This window comes from Callithrix jacchus, chromosome 5 (genome assembly GCF_049354715.1).
Source record: "Callithrix jacchus isolate 240 chromosome 5, calJac240_pri, whole genome shotgun sequence".
NCBI classification, from domain to species: Eukaryota; Metazoa; Chordata; class Mammalia; order Primates; family Cebidae; genus Callithrix; species Callithrix jacchus.
In genome coordinates, this window is record NC_133506.1 from 155520449 (window position 1) to 155546352 (window position 25904).

General features: G+C 36.9%; 1 protein-coding gene across 7 annotated transcripts in view; it reads right to left on the minus strand.

Moving 5' to 3' along the window:
- Positions 1-25904, minus strand: part of CCDC169 (coiled-coil domain containing 169) — a 72106-nt gene that overhangs the window by 44828 nt on the left and 1374 nt on the right. For 3 of the 7 annotated variants that reach the window (XR_004743772.3, XR_004743773.3, XM_008998129.5), the window contains exons 2-4: positions 25265-25344; positions 13450-13560; positions 13327-13367 (exon numbers count right to left, since the gene is read on the minus strand). Coding sequence is in view for 5 of the 7 variants with exons in the window: in XM_008998129.5 (XP_008996377.2) it covers positions 13327-13367; positions 13450-13560; positions 25265-25344 (232 nt within the window). In the remaining 2 variants the exon portion in view is untranslated. Of the gene's footprint in view, positions 1-3070; positions 3115-13326; positions 13368-13449; positions 13561-25264; positions 25345-25904 lie in introns of those variants that run through there. The other 4 variants (XM_035302479.3, XM_078375589.1, XM_035302476.3 and 1 more) reach the window with 4 other exon arrangements.

Consider the following 25904-nt stretch of genomic DNA (forward strand, 5'->3'; position numbering starts at 1 on the left):
ACCATATGATAATCTCAATAATGCAGGAAAAGCACTGGACAAAATCCAGCATCACTTTGTGATAAAAACGCTAAACAAACTAGACATTGAAGGGACTTACCTCAAATAAAAACCATACATGACAAACCCACAGCTAACATCAAACTGAATGAAGAAAAGTTGAAAGCATTTCCTCCTGAGAACAGGAACAAGACAAGGATGCCTCTTGCACCACTCCTGTTAAGTATAATTCTGGAAGTCCTAGCCAGAGCATTCAGGCAAGAGAAAGAAATAAAGGGCATCCAAATTGGAAAAGAGGAATCCAAACTATTGCTATCTTCAGATGACATGATCATATACCTAGAAAATTCTAAAGACTCCTCCCAAAAGACTCCTAGATTTGACAAACAAATTGAGTAAAGTCTCAGGTTACAAAGTCAATATACACAAATCAGTAGCACTGCTACACAACAACAATGACCAAGCTGAGAATCAAATCAAGAACTTAATCTCTTTTACAACAGCAGCAAAATCAAAACAAAACAAAACAAACAACTAGAAATATACTTAACCTAGCAAGTGAGAGACCTTTACAAGGAGAACTACAAAACACTGCTGAAAGAAATGACTGATGACACAAAAAAATGGAAACACATCCCATGCCCATGAATTGGAAGAATCATTGTGAAAAGGACCATAATGCCCAAAGCAGTTTATAGATTCAGTACAATTCTCATCAAAATACCAACATCATTTTTTGCAGAATTAGAAAAATAATCCTAAAATTCATATGAAACCAAAAAAGAGCCCAAAGAGCCAAAGCAATCCTAGGCAAAAAGCATAACTCTGGAGATATCATATTACTGAACTTCAAATTATACTACAAGAGTATAGTTACCAAAACAACATGGTACTTGTATAAAAAACAGGCACACAGATTAATGGAACAGAATAGAGAACCCAGAAAAAAAGTCAAATACTTACAGCCAACTGATCTTCAACAAAGCATACAAAAAGATAAATTGGGGAATGGACACCATATTTAATAAATGCTGGGAAAACTAGCAATCCACATGTAGAAGAATGAAACTGGATCCCTATCTCTTATCTTATATAAAAATCAACTCAAGATGGATCAGAGACTTAAATGCAAGACCTGAAAGTATAAAAATTCTAGAAGACAAGGTTGGAAAAATTCTCATAGACATTGGCCTAGGCAAAGAATCCATGACTAAGATGCAAAAAGCAAATGCAATACAAACAAAAATAAATAAATGAGATCTAATTAAACTAAAAAGTTTCTACACAGCAAAAAAATTATAACAATAATAATCAGAGTAAACACAAAACCCACAGAATGGGAAAAAATATTTACAAATCACACATCTGATAAAGGACTAGAATTGAGAATCTACAAGGAACTCAAATCAACAAGAAAAAAACAATCCCATCAAAAAGTGAGCAAAGGACATGAATAGATATTTTTCAAAAGAAGATACACAATTGGCCAGCAAACATGGAAAAATGCTCAACATCACTAATTCTCAGGGAAATGTAAATTAAAACTACAAAGATACTACCTTACTCCTGCAAGGATGGCTATTAAAAAGTCAAAAAATAATAGATGTTGGCATGAATGTGGAGAAAAGGGAATGCTTATATACTGCTGATGGGAATATAAATTAGTACAACTTCTATGGAAAACAGTATGGAGTTTCCTTAAAGAGCTAAAATGACCCAGTAATCACATTACTGGGTATCTACCCAAAGAAAAAGAAGTAATTACACAAAAAAGACACTTGCACACTTATGTTTATGCAGCTCAATTCACAATTGCAAAGATGTGGAATCAACCTAAGTGCCCATCAGCTAACAAGTAGATAAAGAAATATATCACCATGGAATACTACTCAGCCATTAAAAGGACTGAAATAATGTATTTTGCAGTAATTTGGATGAAATAGAAAGGTAATATTCTATGCAAAGTAACACAAGAGTGAAAAACCAAAAACAGTATGTCCTAACTTATAAGTGGGAGCTAAACTGAGAGTATACAATAGCATACAAAGTGATATAATGAACTTTAGAGACCCAGAAGGATATGGCTGGGAGAGAAGGAAGGGATTAAAAAAAATACCCATTAGGGACAAATTATACTACTCAGGTGATGGGTGCATTAAAATCTTAGAATTTACCACTGTATAATTCACCCATGTGACAAAGAAGAAAAAAGAAAACAACCTCATACCCCAAAACGCGTTGAAATAAAAAATGTTTGAAAAAAGCCACCAGGAAACTTTAAGTCAAAGTCAGCTAACAATGGATTCCCATGTTTCACAGGAATGGGTCTGCCTTAGTTGCTCCATTGCACTTGATCATAGGCAGAGCATAGCCCTTGGGAAGTATAAACCTGATACAAAAGTAGTGATGGATTTTGAAGCCCAGCACCTAGGGTCCTCAACTAACCTTCCTGTCCTGGGAAGTCTGTGAGGTTCACTGTTGGGTCACCACACTAAGTTTTCTATTTTTTTTTAATTATTTTTTCTCTCCTTTTCTCTTCCTATTTCTTCTAACTTTTCTTAAGGGCACTTCAGGTTTTTTGCTGAGGAATCCTCCAGTCTCCTACCCCATAAGGTTTAATCCTAGCTGCTGTTTTTATGGATTAGGGCAGGAAAAAGAGAGCTGAGAGTTCCATTATTACAATTGCATATTTTCATTTGATCCTCTATCTCACTCACACTTATCTGTGTCTGAAACTCCAAAGTACAGAGCTATTGCAGTTTAATTTCTCCAGAGGATAGACTCCTAACTTAAGGAGAGTACACTGGATGCATGGGACAGCAGAAGGGTCCCAGTGACCAAATGCTCCATGTGTTCATGTTCAACTATCTCCCAGATTCCAGCTCCTTTCTCACCCCTACCTTCTTCTGTACATGCCAAGTTGTAAAGCACTAAGCAGGTCAGAAGAGTGAATGCATTATTTTCACTGATACTCTTCTCGGCGGGCACTACTGTTGCTTCCTCAACTTCTGTCAAGTCCATTTCTCTTCTTCCAGCTATGAACCTTCCAAAATTTGTTTAAATCATTCACCTGCTGAGACTTCCATTCCTTTTCTTCTTCTCCATTCATTTCAATCATCAGCTATCGTTTCTTATCTAATAAATATAATATCCAAATGTAAACGCAGGCCCCTGGGTACCGATTCTTAACATTTTCTTCACATTTCGAAATCAACTTTACCAAAAATTGATTTTAAACTTAAACAAAAATTATGATTTTACTTACACCAATTATCCCCCAATAAATTCAATTTCTAATGGCACTAAGCACAGTTTTCCAATTTTACATGTGTTATTTGGATTTTGTCAGGTAGGAGTACTTTAGGAATTTTATACATGAAAAGAATATGGGTTTGTGAGGCAGGAGCATGTAAGAGAGAACACACCAACTGATAAGCTATGATAGGCATTAAAAAAATTTCCTGGCCGGGCACGGTGGCTCAAGCCTGTTATCCCAGCACTTTGGGAGGCCGAGGCGGGTGGATCATGAGGTCAAGAGATCGAGATCATCCTGGTCAACATGGTGAAACCCCGTCTCTACTAAAAATACAAAAAATTAGCTGGGCACGGTGGCACGTGCCTGTAATCCCAGCTACTCAGGAGGCTGAGGCAGGAGAATTGCCTGAACGCAGGAGGCAGAGGTTGCAATGAGCCGAGATTGCGCCATTGTACTCCAGCCTGGGTAATGAGCGAAACTCCGTTTCAAAAAAAAAAAAAAAAAATTTCCTGAGGCCTCACACACATACTACCTTACTTACTAGTTTCACAACCAAAAAATATTTTGAGTAAAATGTGAAAAAACATTCCAATTAGGTGCATTTTTTAAAGCACAATACTACTACTCTTTCGAGAATATTTCTACTATTCCGCTAGATTTAAAAATAATAAAATAATTTTATATTCAAAAACTGCGAATTCTAAAATAGATCACATTTGAGATTGTTAACAACCAACCCTGGCATTTGAGTTAGAAATTCCGTCAATGTTTTTATTTAAAATTCTTTTGTAATGTACTAATTTCTAAAGCCTTATAGGCACCATATGGATAATGTATTAAGAAGCAGCTTCATAGCAGTTGTGGACCTCGTGCCTTGTCCTTCTTTCCTTCTTCACTATTATCTTTAAGCTTTAACACCTTGGTTTCTTCTTCCAGCCTCTATCACATGACTTTGTCTCCCAGCTCTGTCTTGTTCATTCTCTCCAGGCTCAACATAAGGACACAAAGTATTTTCTCTTCTGCAGTCAGCCTCAGCACTGCCACAACACAGTCATAGCTGCTGTGGCCCAGAATTCCTGGAACCCACTTCACTCTCCTTCTCTGTTCCTGCTTCCTATGAGTTGTGTTTTAAACATACTATGCTTTGAAATTATACTATAACTCAGGAAGTTAGTATGTTTCATTGTACCAGCATCATGGGGATAAGGCTAGCACAACAATAAATCATCCTGGGGAGAACACAAAAACACACTGTAGATTTTGAAAAAACTACAGCAATCATGAAATCACCTGGACCATTAACAAGGATGTATTTGTAATTATCCATTTATAAATATACATACCAGAAATCCCTGAAAAATGTAAAACTGTACTACAATAACTTTAAGGTTCCTTATTTTACTGACTCCAAAATGAACTAGATATCTTAAAAACAGTTTTATCAGAGGAACACATTCGCTCATTCCATCACTTCCAGTTCGGCTCAGAGGAAGACCCATAACTTAATGCTCTCGATCCTACCAAGGAGCTGCTTTTATCTTATTATATAAATCAATGGGAATGTGCTAGAAAACTGCAGCCTGGAAAGACAGACCAACACCACAGCTAAACTGAAAACTCTACTAGATATTAACAACAACAAAAATCACACACACAAGACTAAGTCTTCTATTATCATAAAAGAGCTGTTTTGTTTTTGATACTAATTACTTCTTAACATTCCAAGCAATAACATACTTGACCTACGTCCTTGTTTTAATTTACTTTTAAAAGGTCATTTTCCAAGAGAAGATCAAACAACAGGGTAAGAGTAAGAAATTTCAGGATACTGCTTATATACCTGAAATAAAGCATACTTAAGTTTTTTTTTAAGTCCCTCACCAGGCCAGGCATGGTTGCTCATGCCTGTAATCCTAGCAATTTGGGAGGCTGAGGCGGGTGGATCACCTGAGGTCAGGAGTTTGAGACTAGCCTGGCCAACTGAAACTCCGTCTCTACTAAAACTACAAAAATTAGCCAGACATGGCTAAGGCATGGCTGAGGCAGGAGAATCGTTTGAACTTGGGAGGTGGAGGTTGCAGTGAGCCAAGATGGTGCCACTGCACTCCAGTCTGGGCAACAAGAACAAAACTTCATCTCAAAAAGAAGAAGAAAAAAAAAGTCCCTCATCTCTATCCAAAGCAGAAAGAAAACTCTATTAGCTAATTATTATGTTTTAAACCAATGATAATTGTTAAAGAACGCACAAAACTAAAGTTAAAAAAAAGTCACTCCACTGAACACTTACAAAAGAATACAGGAGAATATAATTTCATTAAGCACAGCTCCTAGATATAAGGTACTTTTCAATTTAGACAACTGCAACAATGAAAGAACATAGCCTTCTACATGCTTAAACACCAAATGCCCCCTTGTGGACTGTTACTAGATTTACATATAAAATCTGTTTAAACTTACTTTTTTTTTTTTTTTTTTTTTGAGACAGAGTTTCGCTCTCGTTACCCAGGCTGGAGTGCAATGGCGCAATCTCAGCTCACTGCAACCTCCACCTCCTGGGTTCAGGCAATTCTCCTGCCTCAGCCTCAGGGATTACTCTCCTGAGTAGCTGGGATTACAGGCACGTGCCACCATGCCCAGCTAATTTTTTTGTATTTTTAGTAGAGACGGGGTTTCACCATGTTGACCAGGATGGTCTCGATCTCTTGACCTCATGATCCACCCACCTTGGTCTCCCAAAGTGCTGGGATTATAGGCGTAAGCCACCGCGCCCGGCCTACACTTAGTTTTCTCTCTGTGATTTGAAGCTCTGTACCTATCCCCTAACTGATCATTCTGATCTTGAGGAAAATACAAACCCAGTGAGGGCTGTTATCTTAGGAAGCAGTCTCAGAGGTTACATCATTTTAATGACCTCAATACTTTAAAAGTATATATTTATGCCTGTCAATAGTCCTCTAAGATCATTAATTTTAATGAATGCTGGGCGCTGTGGCTCACACCTGTAATCCCAGCACTTTGGGAGGCCAAGGAAGGTGGATCACGAGGTCAGGAGTTAGAGACCACCCTGACCAACATGGTGAAACCCTGTCTTTACTAAAAATACAAAAATTAGCTGGGCGTGGTGACGTGTTCCTGTAATTCCAGTTACTCGAGAGGCTGAGGCAAGAGAATTGCTTGAACCCAGGTGGAGGTTGCAATGAGCCAAGATTGAGCCACTGCACTCCAGCCTGGGTGACACAGCGAGACTCCATCTCAAAAAAAAAAAAGAAGAAAGAAAGAAGAAGGAGGAGGAGGAGGAGGAGGAGAGGAAGAAGAAGAAGAAGAAGAAGAAGAGGAAGAGGAAGAGGAAGAAGAAAATTTTCTAAGAATTTTCAGAACGCATAAACCACCAGAGTGAGCCTAGTGGGAACATGGTGAATTGGGTGTACAGTAAGGCAGTGGGTCCCAGGAAGACCCAAATAGGGCTGGATGTCCATCAGACAGCACAGCTAAAAGAAGAATCTGAAACATAATAAAGGAAATAAATTAGTATCGCAGTCAGGAGAATGGTGTGGGGCATCAGGATGAAGGAAAGATAGAGAAGGTCAATGGGTAATAAGACTGGAAGTCAGAGAGTGGGACACGGCATGGACCACAACAGAGAATAACAAAGGAGAGAGTCTTGTTTCTCTGAAGTGCCGGGTGTGTGATAAAAACAATGGCCCAATGGTTTAAAAGAACTAAGACTTAAAACCAGCTCTTCCTTCAGGCTTCTCTGCTTTTGTAATATGTTCTTCTCCTGTTTGTCATATGGCAAGCTGAAACATATGTCAGAAGGGAAGATAGACAAACAGCCAAAGATTCATATTTCAAAAAGTCAACTCATTAAAAGATTAAGTTGCAGGGAGACCAATCTACCTAGGATTCCAAATTTACTAAAAACTTACTGGCTGGGGATGGTGGCTCATGCCTGTAATCCTGGTACTTTGGGAGACCAAGGTGGGAAGATCATGAGATCAAGAGTTTGAGACCAGTCTAACCAACGTGGTGAAACCTTGTCTCTACTAAGAAAACAAAAATTAGCTGGGTGTGGTGGCATGAGCCTGTAATGCCAGTTACTCAGGAGGCTGAGGCAGAAGAATCACTTGAACCCAGGAGGTGGAGGTACAGTGAGCAGAGAGATTGCGCCACTGCCCTCTAGCCTGGGTGACAGAGCGAGACTCCATCTCAAAAACAGAACAAAACAAACAACAACAACAGCAGCAAAAACTTGCTTTAAGGAAAATAATCCGTATATGTGAACTTATAACCTGAAATATATTCTTTTTCAAAATATATTTTCAATAATGATACTAAATGCTAAATAATTTCCTAAGTTTGGGTTTTCAACAAGCATTTCTTAAAATGCTACTAAATAAAATTATATATTCATTAGAACTTATTTAAGGATTTGGATTTCAGCAAATTGGCTTCCTGTGAATTGGGTTTCTACAAATTGAGCAAGAGTCTTCCAGAGAATGTTTGAAGATGAGATTAAATATCTTCCCTAACAGCGTTTCTGTTTCTACACCTTTTCGCCCATTCTTTTCACCACCAGCTAGTCTTGTTAGCTTTAGGAACAACATCCATCTGACTGACAAAGCATATGCACTGGTGAGAGATTTCCCTAAAAGATTCAAGTTGCCTGGGTGTAGTAGAGGACAAGGGGGAGAGTATGGATAGGAAAATTAGAGAAAGAGAAAAATAGGGGTCATCTTTTATGACTCTGAATGAGTCAAGGAACAGGACACTTTCACTTTGCAATACAGTTGACTGCAGGGATATGGTGGGCTTGCTGATTAAGACATTACAGTAACTTATCACAAGCAAGGCCGTATTGCACATCTTTCTCTGAGGGATACAGATCCCCTACATCTGCTGATCTCAAATTGTGCTCTGTAAGAGAGCCTATTGAGATGCCTGCCAAAAAATACCAATGTCCAGGCCTTACTCTAGACCTATCAAAAGAGAATTGCTGGAGAAAGCCTCAGAATGTATATTTTTAATAAACATTAGTATACATATATAATGTATACAAAAGTATACATTAAGCAGCACTATTCACAATAGCAAAGACATGGAATCAACCAAAATGCCCATCAATAGTAGACTGGATAAAGAAAATGTAGTACATAAACACCATGAAATAATATGCAGGCACAAAAAGCAACAAGATCATGTCCTTTGCAGGGACATGGATGGAGCTGAAAGCCATTATCCTCAGCAAACCAAACACTACATGTTCTCACTTATAAGTGAGGCCTGAACATTGAGAACACATGGACACAGGGAGGGAAACAACACACACTGGGGCCTGTCAGGGGGTGGGGTGGGGGGAGTGGAGAGCACTCCCTAACATGAATATCAGACCCTTTATTATTTAGTCTCTGCATATATTTCCATCTTCATCACTCATCGCCCCTCTTATTTATTCCAGACATACTGAACTAACTGTAGATCTGGGGTATCTTTAGACAGATTGACCCAGAAATACTTTATAATAATTTGAAAATGTACCTATCTTATGATTTTAAAATTCCACTTCTAAGAACATGTATACTTGAAGCAGTGGTTCTCAAACTTTGGTGTATATCAGAATTACCTGAAGAGTTAATAAAAACACAGAGGTATCAAGTAGGTTGAAGGATAGGACTTGGCCTTTGTATTTTTATGAAGTTCCCTAGGTGATTTTGCAACCTTCCAAAGTTTAAGAGTCACTGCCTTAAAGGAGGGCTTGAGAAACTATAGCCTAAACATCAATTTCAGCCTCTGACTGATTTTGTAAACCAGTATTTTTTAGAATACAGCCCACCAATTAGGTATTGTCTATGGCTTCCTTTACACTACAGCAGCAGGGTTGAATGGCTACAGCAGAGATCAGAGATCATAAGGTTGAAACGCTGAAAATATTTACTATTATCCATCTACAGAAAAGTTTACCAAGCCTAGAGGAATACTTTACACTGAAAGACGCATGTAAGGATATTCACTGTGGCAATGCTTGTCATAGTGAGATTTTGAAATACTCTTGATGTATATAAATAAGCTAATAAATATTCTAAGGATATATATGTATAATGAAATACTATATAACTGATAAAATTTACTAAATTTTTATTAATATGAATGAAATTAAATAATGAGTAAAAGAATGACATGTACAGTACAATAATTTTTTTTTTGAGACAGAGTCTTGCTCTGTCACACAGGCTAGAGTGCAATGGCACAATCTCGGCTCACCACAACCTCTGTCTCCTGGGATCAAGTGATTCTCCTGCCTCAGCCTCCTGAGTAGCTGTAATTACAAGCATACATCACTACGCCCAGCTAATTTTGTATTTTTAGTAGAGACAGGGTTTCTCCATGTTGGTCAAGCTGGTCTCAAACTCCTGACCTCAGGTGATCCACCCACCTCGGCCTCCCAAAGTGCTAGGATTACAGGCATGAGCCACCATGCCTGGCCTATGATGCTTTTTATACATACAATGTATAGAAAGATATTGAAAAATAAACAAACATATACCAAATTCATGGTAGTCCTTGCCTATGAAGAGGAAGCAAAAAGAATACAGAGAGGAGAACAAAAGGGATCTAAACTCTGTAAACTGTTTTCATGAAGACATTTAAAGTCAAAAAGGGACACAGATCTGAAGATTTATTAATACTAAAATATGAAGTTGTTTGCCATAATATACTCTGTGGGTTCTGTTTAACTCAAAATAAAAACCAGAAACAACCTAAACTACCCCATTATAGGGAAAAGTAATTGAACATTAGCATTCCAATACAATGGAACATAATATAGCCTTGAAAAATCCACATGAAGAGAACATAAGAAATAATTGACTTAATTATCCTGATTAGGATTCAAAATTGTCCATACAGTAAGGCTATAATGATATTTTAAACAACAACAAAAACTAGCTGCAATCCTTTTTCACTTTGTTTGTTTGTTGGCTGACTTACTTGATTGTTCTTTTTAATCAATATGTATACATATAAAAACTACTAAAAACAGAACTGTCAACAGTGAATATGTTTGATTTAATGCTATTCTTTTTCTTTGCATTTTATTTTCCAAATAATATCAACTGAATATATATTACTTTAAAATGAAATGCCTTCATTTTAAATAACCTTCTGTGTGGCAGATACAGCCAACTGCATGCCCACAATCCACTCTTCTCTTCTTCATATAATATTCAGTAAAACACTACATTTCCCAGCCTCTCATGCACATGAAAGTGGCCATATGATACAGTTCTAACCCCCAATGAAATGTTAAGGGGTGTAACTGGGTGCATGTTAGAAAGCTCTTTGAAGGGGATTAGACGTGACTTGCCTTCACCTTTGCCATTTTGCCTTCACCTACTTCTTTTTTTGAATGAGCATGTGAAGCAGGTGAGAAGATGATGCAGCCATCTTTAAACATGAGGACAAAAGCCACCAACAAACGGATGGCAGAGTAGAAACTCAGGGGAAGCCTGGATTCCTCAAGGTATTACAGAGCCACTGCACCACCTCTGGACTGCAAACCTCTAATACTTTCTGTTACATGAGGAAAAAAAGCTTTACTTGTTTAAACCTTTCACTTATATTCTGCTAAATGCAACCCTTAATTGATATATCATGCTAAAATAAAATTTTAATAAATTACCCTACTGAAAGACACTTAGAAGATAATATAATCTATCTCGTTTTCTGAGGAGAAAAGTGAACCTCAAGAAAAAAAAGGTTGGAGGCACCAATCTAATATCAGAACAAAGACTAAAGCTTGACTCTCACTTATGTGAATAATTTTTTCCAAAATATTAAAATCACAGTGAACTTTACATTTGAAAATGGCTGAAACAGGCTGAGTGTTGTGGCTCACACCTATAATCCCAGCACTTTGGGAGGCGAGGCAGGTGGTTTGCTTGAGTTCAGGAGTTTGAGACCAGCTTGGGACACATGGTGAAACTTCGTCTCTACTAAAATTACAATAATTAGCCAGGCATGGTGGTGTGAGCCTGTAGTCCCAGCTATTCAGGTGGGAGGACTGCTTGAGGTCAGCAGAAGAAGGTTGTAGTGAGCCAAGATTGGACCACTATACTCCAGCCTTGATGACAGAGTGAGACCCTCTCTCAAAAAAAAAAAAAAAAAAAGCTAAACAGTAAATTTTACATTATGTATATTTGCCACAATAAAAAAGAGATAAAATTATATTAAAATCAAGTCCACTTTAATAATCTAGTTTAAAAATAACATTTTATATATTTTTGTCAAATTTTGCTGACTAGAATATGTGTAAAATATTACACATATTCTAGTCAGCAACGAGTGCCAATCCTTTTGCTACCCACAAGCAAATCTGCAGTTTGAATTACTCAAAATTAGTATTCAAACTAACACATCAATTTCATAAGTAAGTCTGTACAGATTACTCCTAAACACTAAACAATGTACAAGAATAAAGAATCAGGAAATTTACAGATGCTGTTTGAGTTCATACGCTACCCCACAAAAGCAACTAATTTAAGCCCTTTTCCCTAACTCAATCTATTAGGACCCTGAAAATATGTCTACATTACACAATTATATGTCTGAATTTCACAAATATTATTCTTTATATCAAAGAATAAGACTTAGTATATCTTGTGTCCTTAGCTAAGAAGGTCTCTTGACTGGATATAGGATTTTTGGATCCCAATATTTTTTGCTCAACATTTGGACACTTCTATCTCTGACTCCTTGGCTAGATTTCTAATCTCTGCTGCTTAGACACACACCCCTGTTGGATTCATGAGTATCAAATACTCATGAAAGCACCTGTCCAGAGAACAGAAACAGAACTGCTTCTATTTATACTGAACATTCATTCTCTTTCCTTTCTGCTGGGTCTGTGGTCTTACTCTTCATTGTGCTAACATTTCTTCAGTCCTTTACTGCAAAGAAATATAATTATTTATCTCTTGATCTAAATTATTAAACCTCTTAGAGAACCACATTTTCTTCAAAAATAGCACAAATACATTAGGGAAAATAAATGTATTTTTGCCAGAATGAATATGTTCCAGAGTCTCAGGCAGTAGTTAGAAAAATCAATTAGATATGATATCCTTAGATATGCCTTAAGATGTTTGATCAAGTCATACCAGCACTTGTTGCTACTCTCTTGAGTTAGGACTCAGCCTCAGTTATCAAGAAGCAGGTAGATAAAATATTTTATATCCAGTAGGTGGTAATAAAATTCTACCTACAATTAAGAAAAGGCATTAAGAGCCAGGCGCGGTGGCTCAAGCCTGTAATCCCAGCACTTTGGGAGGCCGAGGCAGGTGGATCACGAGGTCAAGAGATCGAGACCATCCTGGTCAACATGGTGATACCCTGTCTCTACTAAAAATACAAAAAATTAGCTGGGCATAGTGGCGTGTGCCTGTAATCCCAGCTACTTAGGAGGCTGAGGCAGGAGAATTGCCTGAACCCAGGAGGTGGAGGTTGCGGTGAGCCGAGATCGCGCCTTTGCACTCCAGCCTGGGCAACAAGAGCGAAACTCCGTCTCAAAAAAAAAAAAAAAGAAAAGGCACTAAGCTTAACACAGCCCTAGCAGTAATTTTTAAATGCCACAAGAGGGCGATACAACTCTATGAGTGGGGGGTGGGAGGCGGGAAACAAACAATTTTTCAAATTAAAAAATTCCTGATTTTCAAGATATGGAAATAGGGGCATGTTTGGATTGAAAATAACAAGTGTGCAAAAACCCTTATTTCTCCTTGAGTCATTATTAGTAAAAACACAATAGTTGTCTATATCTTTCACTGAAGTTGGCAGTGATTCAAAAAGCAATGTCCATACATGCTCTGCTCCTCCGAACGCCTGTGACTATAGCTGGCAACTTAGTGCCCTACCTATAGCTACTTAAAAATTATTTCTTGTTACTTCAAACAGGTGGCCTAAAAATATTTTATTTGGACCTTGCCCTAGTCTTCAAACTTCTGTTTGAAATATGTCTGGAAAAAATAAGACACAATTTCCTTTAATTATTCTTTATGTTTAACCATATTGTTACTCACCACTGGCATTTGTTCATAGACACGAATAGAAGATAGTCTATCTACAATAAATCAAATATGAGCACTTAATATTTTATCAGTTTTAACTCAACTTATAAAACATACATATGATTGGTTTTGTACCTGAAGAGTTTCCATGGATTTTTTCTATTTTCTCCTTGAGAGAAACAATTTGCTTTTCTAGTTGATCATTTAATTCAAGTTGTGTCTCATAACGGGTTTTCCATTCACTACCTTAGTAAAAACAGGGAAAAAAATCAAGATCACTCACCACCTGTCATTTATTCATTAAAATAACATGAAGATCTTAACCTTACTCTATTACTATACTTGCCTTTATTGGCAGTACAGATCAGCTGGAAGGAAATAATTATCAAGTCTGTATTTCTGTTAGTAAGATTTTTCGGATCGCAAGAATCAGACCCACACTCAGGCTGCCACACAGCTAACCTTATCACAGCTACTGTGATTCCTGTTCCTCCTTACTTTCCACCTCCTTTTTTCTTTTACTTCCTTGTGCATCCTTACAATAAATTCAATTAGAGGGAATAACAGGACCATGTTTCTTTCTGTGGAACTTGAAATACCCATATATATATAATATTCATGTATTTCATATATATCTCACATATATATATCCATAAATATATATGAATATTTCAAGTTCCAAGGAAACTTGAAATATATATTTTCTTATTCTTATATAAATGTATATATGTATATAAAATATCCAAAACAGTACTAATCTTCTAACCAACGTCATGTTCACTTTTTTCCTTTGAAAGCAATTCTAAAGTCTACTTTATAACTATCACTTATATGTCTGTTATGTGTAAAGCATACAATGCTTTACATACATTAACTAATTTAATCCTCATTTTAGAAACTTAGTTACCTATTTTACAAAGATGAGGAAACCAAGGCTCAAAGATGTCAAATAACATTCATAAGAGGACACAGCTAATAAATAAGGAAACTTATTATTAATTAAATTATAATTAAATCCAGTTTTGTCTGCCTTTGAAATCATATCCTCTTAACTGCTAAGCCGAAGGAACATATGCATTTAGCTATCTTCTCAGGCATTTTCTCTTAACCTTAAGCTGTTTTCTTTCACTAAATCCCTTTGGCTATTAAAGTCAAAGCATTTTTATTATGTCTGGGGAAAAGGAAGAATACAGCTTAGAATTAAAAGGTCTTTGTTAAGATTCAAAGCCCAAAGCTAACTTTTTCAAGTCTTTAAAGTCAGGCTTTGTAGAGAGCAAAAAGATGGCTTCTTTTTCAACTCTAAATGCCCTTTACATGTCTGAAAAAATTGCTGCTACGTAACAGTTGGTGGAGGAGTTAAGGAGAATGAGTATCAGCACATACCACTACCAACCTCTTCAGCCCTGACACAGGTCCCCCTTATACCCTCATCTCTATGCAAATGTGGTCTACCAAAGAAAGGGGCTGGGCTTGAACACCTTCCCATACTAAAACTGAAAGTCATTAACCCAAAAGTTTTAGAAAGGAACAAGAAGAAAGGAGAAGCCCTGAAAGACTTCTAAACTTTTGTCCAAAAAATAAAGTAGAGCCCAACTTTATGGAGTCATCTTTATAACTTGCTACCTAAAGTCTCCTTTTGTCCTGGATTCTCCTTTTCTACCATGGGAATGGACGCTTCAGAGCAAGATGAGAATGATTTAAAAAAATTAAAAATGCAATTTATTTTTGGCACATCTGAGTAGAGTTTATAAATTTTGACCCCATTTTATTTTAAAGTATTATTGACTTTTAAGTCAATCATCAAATTTAGATTATCAAATATAGACAAGCCAGTCAGGCACAGTGGCTCACGCCTGTAATTTCAACACTTTGTGAGGCTGAGGTGGGCGGATCACTTGAGGTCAGGAGTTCGAGTCCAGCCTGGCCAATGAAGTGAAACCCAACCTCCACTAAAAAATACAAAAATTAGCCGGACATAGTGGCAGGTACCTGCAATCCCACCTACTCAGGAGGCTGAGGGAAAATCGCTTGAACCCAGGAGGCAGAGGTTGCTGTGAGCTGAGATTGTGTCACTACAGCCTGTGCAACATAGTGAGACTGCATCTCAAAAAAAAATAAACAGATAGATGATAGATACACCTATTAGTACACAGTTGTAACCAGCTGCAATCCAGCTGTGCGCCACTTGCAGAGTCCAATTAATAAAAGCAAGGTCTGTTAGAAAGTGACTTTATTAACCTCAACATCAATATGGGACAACACAAAATATCCAACATAGCCACCAAAACAAAGCCACGCAGACTTTACAACCAGCACAACTCCTGCATGCCTTCCATATCAAGTTTCCCTTTGTAAGCCCCCTTCCTTTTCCCTTTCCTCTTCCTGCCTATAAAACCTGACCTAGACAGTGGACATGGTTATTTTGGATGGGAACCTGGCCACTTCTCCATTACTAGTTTTGGTCAATGAAATCACTTTCGCTCTACCAGACCTAGTTCTTGTTAATTGAACTATGTAATCAGTGCTTACAATTGCCAGTTACAATTTTAGCGTCCGGTATGGTGAGTGCTGTATGCTGTGGGGTCTGAGCATGTCAATCTGGGTTCTATCAGATGGGGCATAGGGCCTCCTGTGAATACTAGTTCCTGGTGGCTAGCTGACCCATGGCTAGGATATTAGGAAATTTCTCAGCAGCTGCCAAGAATCCGTCTTATGGATCCTCTCTTTTCTTCCTGCTGTGGTGCCTGCTACCTTCAATGCTTCACTGGTGCAAAGAAATTGACCTCTGGAGAGGTTACCAAACTTTAGAACTAGTTGCATTAGTCAGGGTGTACTCCACCACCCTCTGCCTCTTTTGGGGTGTCGCTGGGGCTCTGCTTTATTTAGACTTGGCTGCCAGTAACACCACATGAGCATTTTTTGCATTGGTATTTGTATTTGCACTGCACCCTTGGGACTTTGCTCAGTTCTCACTCAGTTGCCAGGGAGAGCCATTTGAAACTGAAATGAGGGAGTTTGGAGTCTACACAGCCCCTTAACCAGGGATTTGTTTGGAGGCACACCACTTGTTTGTCCATGTATGAGATCTTTGTGCACCCTGATCTCTCTCTCTTTCCCCTTTTTCCATCTTCATCATCCTGATTACCTCAGAAGCCATCTACAGCCTTACTCTTCTCAGCCAAAACCGCCCTTAGTTCCCTCTGGCTAGAAACAGTTTACCTTGACTGGTGACTTAAGGAAATGGGAGGGATTCATCCCACACCCTGCAGGTCTGGGATGCTGAGGCTCTGCCTAAGAGGAGATAAACAAGAGAGGTAGGGGTACTGTGCAATGACTGGAAGGCGCATAAGCCTCCCTTCCTGCATGTAAAACCTGACTGCCTTTCTACTCTCCATTCCTTTCTTTTTCTCTTTTCCTGTTCAAACCAGGAAAGGAGTACTGAAGAGGAAAAACAGTTTTCAACACCCTGGCCCCTGATTTTGTCTTCCTCTTTGGGACTCCAGCTGATGACATATGGCCCTTTTTTGTGTACATTTTAAACTGATGGGTAAATTACAGCAAGAAAAATTTAGAGCTCAAATTTAGTTAACCTGAAGCTATAGAGTTAAGTGCAGTCTTCTAAAGCTCTCTATCTTCCTCTTTTCTGCCTGCTTTAAATCTGCTGTTACTAAGCTGCTGGTGCTAAGACTCATTTATGGTCTAACTAAAATGTAAACATGGGAAAGTTGAACAAAAAGAAAAAAAGAGTAAAAGGGGTTTGAAAAAAATGCCATAGAGACTGCTTTACCCAAAATTTTGGTTCACAGATTTCCTTGGATTACCTATTAGGGCAAACAGAGTTTAAGCATGGGAACAGGTTCCAATTTTGTCAGAAAAAGAACTTGCAGCCAGCTATCTTTTGTAGGTCTGTGAGTTTGTGATGCTGTCTCATGGCTAGAGTTCCAAGGTAAAAGCTATTGGATCTTTCTTTGTGCATGTAGGTATACATGTTTAGATATATTTATGTAATATTCATATATTATGTTCTGTGCCATCTCTAACATGCTACCGAATTGGCTTATAAGTAAATGAGTACTCAAAAATTAAGTCCAAATGGTTTTCAAGATCATGTGAATCTTTAATAAATAAAACTGGTTTTAAAATTACCAAAATAGAAATGTCTTCAGAATTTTCTGCATACATTTTTGCCTGAGTTTATTAACTAAGTGGTTTTATATTTGTATCAGTTTGCATACTAAGGTGTCAAGAGTTGACACAAAGGTTCTAAGACTAAATTCAGCCAAAAACAGAATAATCTTTCTGTATTTTTTTTGACAAGTAGGACTAATTTAAGATTGTTAGTTCAATGAAACAGCTAAATCTTCTGAGTCATCAGCAAATGCATTTAACTTTAAGTTTCTTAGGTATTCACCATTTAATGTTCAGACTTTAAAAATGGTTAATAGGGAAATAACTTTAAATAATGATTAGTTTTGGGTAATACCTCAGTTTTCAAAAGTAATCTAGATAAACTATTAAAAATGAAAAAAGTGAATACATGTAAATGAGACAACTGCTTCTAAGTGGACTTTTGGTATAATTTAAAATCTTAAAAATATTTTGAATTAAATAATAGATGCTCCAATCCAATAAATAATAATTGTATTTCTGGAACATTTCCAATTAAGATAATATGGGAAAGCATATTTCTAAAATTGTAGAATGGTTTCATCCAAAAAATGCTAACACCTGATAAATACTTCAGGATTTCTTGCTTCCTAAGTTTTCACTAAAATTTAAGGTTACTAAGAATAAGAATTCTAATATATAATTCTGTAAGTTGTGTTCTCACTTTTTTAAAAAGAATAATTTAAATAATTCTAAGGTTATTTAAAAGTTATAAAAGAAGGTGAAAAAGAATCAGTGAGTAGCAGAGAGATATAAAGTTGTGTATATAAAAATATGTTTATAATAAAAAGGTTATAAAGAAAAGCAAATAATTTTACATGTGAAAAAACAGTGAATTCTTGTCCTAAATAAAATGGCTCATTATTCAGAAAACAGAAAATTTTTAGGACAAGTCAGAAAGTCCAAGCATGTAATAAATGGTATGTGCAAGTTATGATACGGTTTGTAAAAGGAAAACTATAAAAGATATTTTATATATTAAGTTGGCTATAATTAAAAGGAAATTATTTTTAATAGTCTTTCTAAGATTGATCCCCTAAGACAAGGTTTTCTTAAGGTATTACTTTTCTCTTAATAAAATTACAAGAGATTTTTTAAATTTTGTAATGTTTCTTTTAAAAACGTGTAAGAATAGTATCTCAGAAGTTCAACTATTGCTGTCTCACTGCTTTCAGCTACTTCTCACCATGAAAAGGTCTGAGATGATAGCTCTCTCCTTCACCTTTTAAATTAGTTACTGTAATATTTTTCCTCTGGTTCTATTGTTGTGGCATGATGCTAAAATGTTTTATCTTGAAGGTCTAGAAAAGCAATATTTTCCTCCAGTATAATTTTATTCTGTACTTTTGGTTTTTCTTGATAGGCTTAAATTTTTCAATGTAATCAAGAAACTTCTTACTAAGTTTCTAAGACCTATGTATTCCTCTGCTATACTCAGAACCGTGAACACATTTTTCCGGTGTCTGATTAAATTCAAGTACATTTTTCACCAGGTTTAACTTCCAGGTTGTCTAAATAGGCTTTCTATGAGGAGAACAAGTCAAACTGCAGGTTTTTCTTTGTCTTTCTAGTAACTGGTTTAAGAAACAAAATTTTATTTTTCCCATCTGACCTAAAACATTTAATTGGCTTTAAGCAATTAAAAATCTAATTATTTTGATAATTCATATGTTGCCTTTATTTAATTTTTATTTGCTTGGAAAAACTAAGACCTAAAAGGCTGAAAGTTGTTACCTGCATTTATTCTTCTGTATTGCCTTTAAGTCCTTCAATTATCACTTTGGTTAAATGAGTAACTATTGGTTTTCAATTACCTGTGAATCTGTTTCAATCAAATGTTTTTGAGCCCTTTACATTTTTGAGAAACATCTTCAAAACTGAAACCTAAATTAAGTCTTTGGCTTAATGCTGGGGATTATCAAAGCTATAAAAGTTAATCAATGCAAGGTTATTGAATCTTTTTGCATGGACTCCAGTGTCACCAGCCCCTTAAAAAGGTCCTTATCAGATGCTATTAGCTAACCTTTGTGCTATGGAGTTACAGGGTTTTAACTCTGGGTACACATAACTCATCTAAAGAAGGCACTGAGTTCTGCCTGCATCTGACAGCAAATCTAAGTTAACCAAAGCCCATCTTTAGATCTTTAGAAAAACTACTTTAGAAAGTAGTTTACTGGGCAAAGACAATAATCACAGTAAACTACTTTCTTGAGACACAGGGACACACCTATATTCAAAAAACATTAAGATTCACTTAATAATTTGGCTTCTATCTAAAATAATTTATTCTGTGACTTGATATTACATAATTTAAATGTTCAGCTACCTATAAGCTTCCTTTCCTGCAATTGTCAGAGCTAGGCAGGGCTTCTGACCTTTTTATTTGAAACATCGCTAATACTTTACATCTTGTTTTACCTCCAGAATTTGAAATTATTAAATCCCTCCAGGCCCAGGGACTATTTCAGAAGCATATAATTGTAAGGGCCAGATTTTGAGGGATAAATTCATTAAGACCCTCCAAATCAAGGACAGAAACACAGATGCCTAAACAGATGAACAAAATGGTTGTGTTTTTTATAGCTAACTGCTACAAGTCAGGATTACAGTATCTCAATGCAGCTAATTTATAGATAAGTCAACTTTATTGCCTTATTTTTTGACTTTTGGTTTTTGGCCCTTATGTTGCCTAAAAGGGGTTTTAAAGGTTAACGAGTGCCTGCTCACCTCCACTCCCATCTGGTCTAAAACATTTAATTGGCTGTAAGTCTTTTGACTCTAAGTCCCCTGGCAATATGGGTCCCACTGAGAGGCATGATGGACTGGGGGCACATAGCCACACCACCCTGGACAAAATAAAAGCTTAGCTATGGATACTGCCTCTGCATACCTTGACCCAAAAAATGGGGAATATAAACTAAAAAATTAAAATCCAAAGCCCTCCAGCAGACTGAATGTATCCACCTCTTGGCCAAAGGGAATCCCAAAGAAACCTGAAAAACTAGTGCAGGCCATTATGAAAAGCAGAGGCTTGGACACGCCACACTATACCTTCCCCCACTTTGGAGTTTAGACACAAATGACCAGCATTAACATTAAAATAGAAATCGTAAGACTGACAGGATAGACTCTTTGTAGCAATCAGATATACACTGTTTTGTTTCATTCACTAACAAAGACTCTCCAGAAGCTCAGCAAACCTGCTAATGCTGCAAAGCTTTCCCAAATTCATTTTATTCTAGAGTTTCCTGTATGAAATCTCTCATGTTAAATAAGAATTTGGACTGAACTGTTATTCCCTTATAGCTATAGTCTTCTGTTCTCTCTTTATATAAGTCCTCGTATTTCTTGTCAAGGATATTGTCAGATCTTTTATGGCTTGGGTTGGGTTGGAACTGTGAGTGGGCTCATTTAAAAATCCTATTTTCTAACTAGTTATTGCTGGCATTTTTAAAAAATAAACATTTCTTTCATTACTGTATCCAACCATTCTCTAATTCTTTATTAATATACTAAAGATTGTAATAATTGGATCACTTCCTAATAGCTACAACTCTTATTTCTATTTCATGTTTTAATTGCTTAATTGGAACTTTCAAAACTATATTTCATTTTAATAATAACGGCAGGCAGCTTTGGTATTTTTCCCCCAAGGATGGAAATGCCTCTACTATTTCATTGCTAGTTATTATACTAGTTTGAGACAAATAGAAGCATTCTTTTCCTTGTTTTGAAATACAAAAACAAATGGCATTTTATTTAAAAACTTCTAGCATTTACTAAAGTGAATTTTAAAAATATATATTGGATCTATTAATATATTACCCACTAGCCAAAGGGATTTGGGCATTGAAACCTGCCTATAAATGACTCAAAAGAGAAATCCAGGATGAAAATGTAAACTTGTGTGTCGTCAATATACAGACTGAATACAGATATCCTCCATATGACTGGAGGATATCACCTAAGCAGTGGGTACACATACTGAAAATGTCAGAGGGCTGAGCCCTGGGGCACCACAAAGTTTTAGAAATCAGGAAGATAAAAAGAAATGATGAGTGCCTAGTAGGTAGGAAAACAGCCAAGAGAATGTGGTATCCTAGAAGCCACTTGAACAAAGGGTTTTCAGGATGAGGTCATGATCAGTTGTAGGTCAAGTAACTGATGACTTAGAGCTTACACTGGTTTTAGCAAACTGGAAATCACTGGTGACCTTGACAAGAGCAGTTCAGTTGATTGAAGTTTAAACTTCTTATTGGAGTGAGTTCAAGGGAGAATGAGTCAAAATCATGCATGTATTGGGCAAATCTAACCACTTCAATATCTAGATGAGAAAATGTCCCAGAACCTCAGTAAACCAAGATTCTCTTCTTTAGAGGAAAAACTCTGAGGAGCAAATTTAAGCTTAAAAAGCAAAAAGAAGTAGAGACCGAGTATAGAATTTGATGCCAGAAGGTCTGGATTGAACTCCAGGTCTATCACATACCACCTGTGTAACCTTGAGAAAGCCATTTAGAATTCTGGAGTCTTTTTTTTAAATTTTTTTATTTTAAGACTGAGTCTTGCTCTTGTCACCCAGGCTGGAGTGCAATGGAACAATCTTGGGTCACTGCAACCTCCACCTCCTGGGTTCAAGAAATTCTCCTGCCTCAACCTCCCAAGTACCTAGAATTACAGGCACCCACTACCACACCCAGTTAATTTCTTTTATATTTTTAGTAGAGACAGGGTTTCACCATGTTGGCCAGGCTAGTCTCGAACTCCTGACCTCAGCTGATCTGCCTGCCTTGGCCTCCCAAAGTGCTGGGATTACAGATGTGAGCTGCCACACCCAGCCTCCATTTTTTAATCTATAAAATGGAGGTAATGATACTATCTTCAAAGGGTAGTTTTGAGGTTTCAATCATTAAAAAAAAATGTACTTAAAGCTCTACACAAATACTAATTCTTTTTACTTAAAAAATAAGTCACCTGAACATTTTGTTTATCATTTTCTTATTACTAAACTTTGTTGTAAAATTCAAATTAAAACATAAAATCAAATTTTCTACATATAGTTTCCTATGAATCCTAAATGGCTTCAAGAGGTGACTTTGAGAATATAAAGCTCTTTGGAGTTGTCTGTGTTTAATGTTTACGTAAAAATTAGTCCAGTGAAAAGCAAGATTAAACAATAAGCAGATGAGAAAGTGGAAATAAAAACCACTCTTTTGAAGACTTTTGCTATAAAGGAGGCAGGGACAGGGGATGCTAGTTGAAGGGGAAAAGTGAGACCAAAAGAAGCCTATCATTTGTTCTTTAGGTAAAATAAATTCAGCATGTTTGTCTGCTGCGAGGAATGATCCAGCAGAGCAGGGAAAACAGGGCCATCACTAGAGTAATATCCTTGAGTAGGTGCGAGTAGATAGGATCTACTGCACAATGGGAGGAGATAACCTGAGACAAGAATAAGGATAGACCATGCATAGGAACAAGAGGAAAGAGGATGTGCAAGGGTGCAGGTGGATGGGTAGCTTTGTGGGTAGAAACATGCAGAAGTCCTCTTCTGATTGCTTCTCTTTTCTTTGAAAGAGGAGGGTAAGCTCAGTACCTGAGAGTATGAATGAGTGGAGAGGTGGTGGAGATTTCAGAAGAGAGCAAAAAGGGTGAAAAAATTACCTGAACAGTGAACATACCCACAGTTGTTTTGTGTGCACATATTTCCAATAATAAATTCATTTTCAAACACCTTAATGTTGCTCCACTACCTTCAGGATAAATGTAAATTCATTAGCATCAAGCAATCTTCTTGATTTCTTCCTTCATAAACTTTAATCTCATCTCCTAATGCATTCTCATTATGACCTATGTTCCATTTTTATCAATTACTTAGCATATTCTCCAAATGGCTTTATGTTTTTGCTCCTTTGGCAGATTGTGTTTTCCAAAGATGACTGCAATAATATATTCCATCCCATGTGTTGCTCTGTAATGCGACCCTTAAAAGCAGTCTAGTTCTCCACTCCCTTGAATCTGTGACTATTATGACCAATAGAATACAGTGGATAGACCTCTGCACCAGTTCTAGTAGTAGCCCTTGACTGGCCTGGCAGTCTCTACTTGTGTCCTTTGGAATGCTTCCTCTTGGGATTCATCCTCTTGGAACCTAACCACCATCCTGTGAGAAGAAAAAGGTACAAGAGGCATTTTTGACAGGCAGCCCTGGCTGAGCTTTCATTTAAAGCCAGTGTCAGACCAGCACACTTGAATCTTCAGTATACCTGACTGTAACCGAACAAGAGACCCCAATCAACAACCATCCAGTTGAACCACAGTTAATCCACAGAATTATAAGAGATAATTTGTTATTTTAAGCTACTAAATTATAGGGTGGTTTGCTATGTAGCAATAGACAAGCAGAACTGTTTTGAGTATGATATAGAATGCAGTTGTATTATCATTTACTAAAGGCATGGTAAATAGATGATCTAGGATCAAGTCATGGCTGTGCCACTCCCTGGCTATTTGACCGTAGAGGTTATTTGTATTCCTGGATTTCATTCTTCCATAAATGGGGATAATAACTACCTCACCTGACAGAGTCCCTGGCTTTAAAGGAGTAAATGTTTCTGCCCTTCACCTTCGGCATTACTTTTGGCCCACTGAGGAAAGAACTTCCTTTCCTATCATTCTGACCCTTTCTCTTGATACCCACATACTAGCTCCTTGAGAACTGCTACTAGTACAACTTGCTGAGCCACGTTTTACTAGTGTGCACAGTTAATGCACTGCATGTGTACCTGTGAGCGTGCCTTGTTTTCTCTGTAACTGGGTACATGAGGAAGTTCCAGCCACCATGCCAATGCGACTATTTGATAAGTACACTCAGAGCCTGCCCCCAGTTATATCTAAGATATAGATATGGAGATAGAGGAAGCTGCTTCAGCCTTGGGACAAAGCAGTATTCTCCAACTAAGCTTTAACAAAACTTTGGGTACTTACAGAAAGTGGCATTGTATTTCTCATATGGCCACTAATCTTTTTGTTCATGGCTCCCCAAATGAGGAAGAGTATAAATGCCCACCCTGATTACCCTAATAAACTCCTCCTGTTCTTTAGCATTCAGTTCAAGCACTGCCTGTTCTGGAAAGCCTGTCTTTATTACCTCACCTGAATTCTGTTAGGTTTCCCTTACCTAAGTTTCCATTTATCCTTATGTAGAACTTACATCACTTCTCGTATCCACATTCTGGTTTGAGACTTTCTCCCAATAGTCAGTGAACCTCTTCAGAACAGGGAAAACAAAGGTATTCCATTCAAAGTGCTGACATATGGCAGGGTCATATCTTGTATTCATTATTTACATAAATTTTAAGGATATATAAGTGTGTGTTTGGTACACAACATCCCCTACACCAAACACACATTCTTCCAACACAAATAGTCAAAACCTAGATAAGGATTTTAAACATATCCCAAGTCCAGAAGTTAAGATATTAAGAGTATAACTTGAGTTGAATAGAAAACTGATATTTTATTTAATAAATAATATTGATGTCATGTAACAAAGAGTTTGCTAATAAACAGTTTGAACTTGAAAGGTAGAAAAATAATTAAATAGTAATAGGTTTGATATTCTGAAGTACCAGTTTTAAAGCCTCTATCATAAATTACTGTGGCCAAAAAGCAATACTGAAACTTTGGGACTATTATTCAACATATGGAATTTAATGCACTATAGATATCCTGGTAAAATGAACAATAGTTATACAGGAGTCATGTATATAAATATTTACTTATATACCTTCATTGTCAGTATTGAGTTTGGCTTCCAGTTCTGCTGTCTTGTGTCTTAGTTCAAACACTGAGAGTTGTACTGCATCCCTGTTATTTAAAATATTTTTGTTGAGTATGATTCCATTAAAAATAACATGAAAAAAATAATACATAGTAACCCACTACTACTTCAGGAACAAGTTACTATGACACATCATTTACTGAAGTCCTGGTTGAGAAACAAGAATCAGGCAAAGGCAGGCTTCCAATTAGTCAGTCCTAGGACTCAAATATGCACTAAACTCAAAGACCCCCAGGCAACCATTGGAAACCCTTTATTTTTAACTTAAATATCATCCCAAAGAAGTTAGTTATCTGGTTTTTCAGAAACAAGCAAATAAGGCACTGCATATTATTATAGAAAGGCATAGCTAGGTCAATATGTAACAGCTGACAAACTGAAACAGAAAAAAAAAAAGAAACACTAATTTAAAAGGTTAGCTATTTAGGACATCAGTAAATAGAACATTACCATAATATGACAGGGTCGTTTATTCAATAAAATTTTTGAATGCCTATTATGTTCAAGGTATTGATTGTATTAAATACTGAAGAATTCCGTGAACAGTGAACAGACAAACAGCAATAGCAGCCACAAAACTCCACTG